Below are 5,041 nucleotides of genomic sequence, written 5' to 3' on the forward strand. Positions count from 1 at the left end.
AAAATTTTAGCTTTGTACTATTTTTTTCCGGGTTTTCCAGTTTTTTTGGTTAATTTGACTGGACTATAAGCTTCGGAGCAGGAGCAACTTAACATATATTTGTTTGTTTATCTTTATCCTGCATTGCGGGAAAGCGAACTTGAGCGCTATGCATCGGTGTACGCCTTCCGACGTACACCTGACCCACGCTGCAGCCGACTGCAATGTCTGTTTCCGGTTGTCTACTCTACTTATGACTTAAATTTGGTACTACCTATTACTCGAAATCGATCACTAGGTAGAGGCAATTATCGTAAAGTTTCTTGCCCAGAGAAACAACAGCAAGTGCGGGTGGCTGGAGTCGAACATGCAGGCTCTCGACTGCGAGCCCAACGCGCTAACCACTCGGCCACGCCTGCTCCAAAGCCCTGGTTCTAACTGCTTATTGGTAAAATGTTCGTTTTAAAGTAAACTTCACAAATAGCCTAAAATGCACCGGAAAGATGATGTTGATTTAATAAAGGTATGTAGACTCACAGCGCAGTTAGCCTACAGGCTACGAAGGGGTCTCGTTTGCATACACGACGGGCACAAGATGCACACTTTGTACGTACAGTCGTAGGAGAATTAGTAACAAACTTGCAAGTAATAAAATCAGTACAAAAATTAGATTTTAACGTAAGCTGCATGCGCACCAGTATTGTAATAAATTTTTGACTAGCATTTTAGTTTGAACTGCTACTTATCACAGTTAAGTAATTCATCCAACAGCAATTTGTGTTACCAAAGCCGAAAAAAATCACAGCGTTTATTGTTCAGTTATTACAGTAAAATGTTGAGCAATGGGGAGCAGAAACAAAAGCTTGCCTAGGGTGCAAAATGGCCTTGAACCGGCCATGATTACATTAAGTTGTCTTGAAATTTTTAAAATACAAATAACCTACTTCCAAATTGAAATGTAATAAATTACATGTTTCAATTACAAAAATTAAATGTTTATGTTTTTTAATGATGTTTTACAGTTTGATTTTATCAAAGACAAGTAGAATTGCATTTAATAAAAATTATGTTGCGATGTAAAAGTCTATTTTAACTCCAATTAGTGGCTTAGTCAAGGTACGGTATTCTAGTGATACCATAACAACGTACCAAATTTACTTTGGATTAAATTCTTTAAAAATTATAATTATCATATATATAGCCTACAAAAGTCTCAATTATACGAAAATGGGTAATTATTAAGTTCAATTACAATTGTACTTTATCCAACTCTGGGGTATATAATCATGTTTCACTCAAATGGGTGCAACATAAGTTTAAAAAACACAAACAAGTCTTCTTTCTTACAAGGCACTTGTGCATACCAAAATGAAAGCAGCCAGCTCTAGTAGCCAATTGACCTTGACTTAAATGAAGCGAAGAACATCCAATCCTGCAGGCTACATTTCTGGTTGGTTGATGCAATAGCTCACACCACTCCGCATTCCATGCATATTTTATCTTCTGTTTGTTTTAGCACTGTCCCAGCATTGTGACCAATAGACGACTGCATCAGTCTGATAATTTCAATCACTGAGAAGACTCTAACAGACTCAGTAACAAATGCAGTTTGGTAAAAACCAATTGGTTGAGATCCTTTGTTTAGAAAGCCAGATATATCATGACTTCTTTTCAGTGAACCTTAACAGTTCAGTTCAGTTTATTTTTTGTTTTGTTGGCGAAAACGAAAGACACAAAAAGCAAAAAGACAATAAACACAAATAATTCGCACAACAAGTATATATGGCAGCGAAAGACCAAAAGGTCACCAAAGTCAGCTGCCACCCAAACATTTAAACAAAGACCCAAAATTAAGAACATTAACACATATATACGGTATATAATATATAGCACAATACCAACACTTTAATTTGTAAAAATCAACAATGGAATTAACAATACATTAACAATGGAATAACACCGGGCAACATAAAAAAAACATTGTGTAGAGAAATAAGCGGATGATACGTTTCAGGAGTGATCATTGTACAAATTCTTTAATAAACATTTATATTTAAATTTAAAAACATTGTAAGACTTTTCTTTTATTTCTTTCGGTACTTGATTCCATAGTTTCACTCCATTAAAACATGGCATCTTCTTACCAGAGTTTGACGTTGTAGAAGGCAAATATAAATCATATTTTTGGTTCTGACGGGTTTTATGATGGTGAATTTCATTTACAAAAATAAAGGACTGAAGAATTGTTGGATATGCTAGAGATGAGAGAGACCATAGACCAACTGGCAAGGGCAAATGGAGTAAGATGGTATGGACATGTGATAAGGAGGGAGGAAGGAAGTTTTCTTAGAAAGGCACTAGATCTAAAGGTGGATGGGAAGAGAAAACGCGGTCGTCCAAGAAGAACGTGGAAACAACAAGTGAAGGATGAGTTTAAAAAAGTCGGAATGAAGGAGGAAGATGCAAGGGACAGGGTGAAATGGAGAAAGGGGATTAAGACAATTGCTGCGCGGAAACAATCGGCCACCCCCACTAGTGGGGAACAAACCGACGATGGATTATGATGAAAGCAGCCAGCAAAAATTGTCAAATCAAGTTGACAAGTTAACAAGTTGACTTGCAGGGATTGGAAAGCAGCCTGTTTGAGTAAACCTTGATGCAGGTCAACTAAAACCATCCAGGTTATAAATACAGTAAAATCAATATTTGCTTAATCCTTATTCAACTTCAAATATTTGTACATTTATGCAGAGCTTGAAATAAAACTAGTAAGATAGAATCAAGAACTATTAGTTTATCAACATCAACAGAAAGGTTATATTTTGAAAGTTTCAGAATACCACTGTTGACAAGTTTTATAGTCTCTCTGTCATTTTCAAACACATTTAGTAGCGATAAGCCATTTGTGGCTATTTCCCACAGATCATTAGATAAACCTTTGGTAGTCCTCAATGATAAAAATAACAATTCTTCAAGAACTTCAATCTTGGATAACTTTGTTAAGAACACGTTGAAAGAATTATTTTGGTATTTGCACAAAGTGGCATAACGTTCTGCAATAGTGCCGCTGTTTTTAGATATCCTGCCATGTGCATTTGGACCAATTCCAATAAACTGAGTTCCTTCCCACAAACTAATGTTGTGGCAACTTTGATGTTTGTTTTGAAAAGAAAAGTTACACAACTCATATTGTTGAAAGTCAAAAGATTCCAAGCAACTTCTGATTTGACAATATTCAGTATAACCAAAATCAGTATCTAATGAAGTCTTTGTGCTACAATTCAAAGATTTCTGTTCATTTATAATCACAGATATATGACAGACACCAATATTCGCCAGGTGAGAAACCCTTTGAAAAATATCGTTTGAATATTTGTAATGAGCATTAAATATTAAGTCGACAGCAATGTTGCTATAAATCCCTGTTAGTTTTTCACAAAGTTTTAGCACATTACTATACTGTTTTTCTTGAGGTAATGGAATTGGAGCAATACATACACGATTAACACCAAAATTCTTACAATCTCTCAAATGTTCAACAGGAATGTCATTGTCAGATAGTTCAATAGTAATTTCAGCATCATGTGTTAAAAGATTCTGAATATGGAGATTTTCAAGAACATTTTCTATTATAGCTTTAGAAGACATCAAACATTTTGTAGAGAAGTATACAGATGAAAATATTTTTGCAGAACTTGTTGCCAGTTGCTTAAGTATGGCATTGTGATACAACTTCAACAGTTTTGGAATATTCTGATGTTTGCTATTCCAAGGACAACTGGCAAACAAAGTAGCAATATCAAAATATTTTAATTTTATTCTTTCCATAGAGCAGGTCATGGCAATTCTATGAGGCCAACAGCCCAACACATGCAGTGAAAAACCTCGTTGCTTGATGTGAACGCTGAAGTTGGTTACATTCAGAAGCTTCTGGATCAAAGCAAGCTAGACCAGTCTGATGAGATAAAAGTCTTGACTCACAGTATTTGTTAATCGTTATTTGGTTTTACTTTCTCGAACTAGGTTGACTGATAATATAGTTGATATGATACATGATAGACATATGATACTTTGTTTTATTGTTTGTCTTACGTGCGATCCGTAAGTGGTCACTGTTGATTTGTTTTTTTGGTTTTGTTGGGGACAAAGTTGAGGTAATTCTTATTCATCTTTGGTCAATATTACCCTTTTAGATGTTTTCAAAATTTTCTGAAGATCTCACAAAAGAGTAAACAGGCTGGTAAATTATTAGTTCAATTTGTAAACGTAAATGCATTCTAACCACAAAACTTTTCAGGGACATTATATTCATTATCGGTGATAAATTTTTATCGCTTATCGTTATCGCTCAATTATTTTTTCAGTTATCGTTATCGCAATATTGCAATTTTATTTCGGATCAACACACGTGGAAAGACCATGAAAAGTAATACTTTTACTAGCCACTTAGTTAATGAAACTAAAATTGAAACCAGTTCTTCTTCAGTGCCTGAAATGTGTGTGCACAGGTCGTTGTCAGGGGAGGGGCACGCCTTTCTTGTGTTTTCTTCTTCTCGTTGGAAGTGTTAGTTTTTGGTAATTGTCGTAAAAAAATAAAACTCTCTCGTTAAAACACGAAACTTACTGTTTTAAGTGCATTAAATCTTTAGATGAGTAGATTAACTAAAATTGCAAGAACTTGCCTTGAGACGTGCGGTTACGCCACAAACTCAGTTTAAAAGACAAAATTCACACACAAATAACACAAGATCGGTTATAGACTGTAAGATCGATTTTTTTCTAGCTTGGTGATATAACTTTAATCCAAAAATAATAACCGAATGCATAAGTGCCATTTACCTTAAAAAGTTAACCCATTTGTGCCGGAAGTGAAGGTACTTAAAAAAAATTTCTGATAATTTAAATATTGCATAATTATGACCTAAAAAACATATCAAAATTATGTTTTTCCTAATTGTGTTTGTACTTTTTGAGAAAAAAGCCGTCCTATACATAGGACGCTAGGCAAATCCGTTATCAAATTTCACAAGTTTCTTGTGCGTAATGCTTAAGCGTTATTACA

The 5,041-nt window shown here is 34.8% G+C and overlaps 1 protein-coding gene across 1 annotated transcript; it reads right to left on the reverse strand.

Annotated features, from left to right (window-relative positions):
* Positions 1-1,233: 1,233 nt before the first annotated feature.
* LOC145772658 (radical S-adenosyl methionine domain-containing protein 1, mitochondrial-like) lies at positions 1,234-3,985 on the reverse strand. The gene has a single exon (XM_082584527.1). It carries the CDS (start codon positions 3,817-3,819, stop codon positions 2,707-2,709), a length of 1,113 nt encoding a protein of 370 aa, XP_082440653.1. The 5' UTR covers positions 3,820-3,985; the 3' UTR covers positions 1,234-2,706.
* Between the last annotated feature and the right edge of the window lie 1,056 nt (positions 3,986-5,041).

Source organism: Aplidium turbinatum, chromosome 6 (genome assembly GCF_918807975.1).
Source record: "Aplidium turbinatum chromosome 6, kaAplTurb1.1, whole genome shotgun sequence".
Classification (NCBI taxonomy): Eukaryota; Metazoa; Chordata; class Ascidiacea; order Aplousobranchia; family Polyclinidae; genus Aplidium; species Aplidium turbinatum.

Bases quoted from the DNA above. Each gene is read 5' to 3' on its own strand.
- LOC145772658 (XM_082584527.1), bottom strand. From the start codon at position 3,819: ATGACCTGCTCTATGGAAAGAATAAAATTAAAATATTTTGATATTGCT.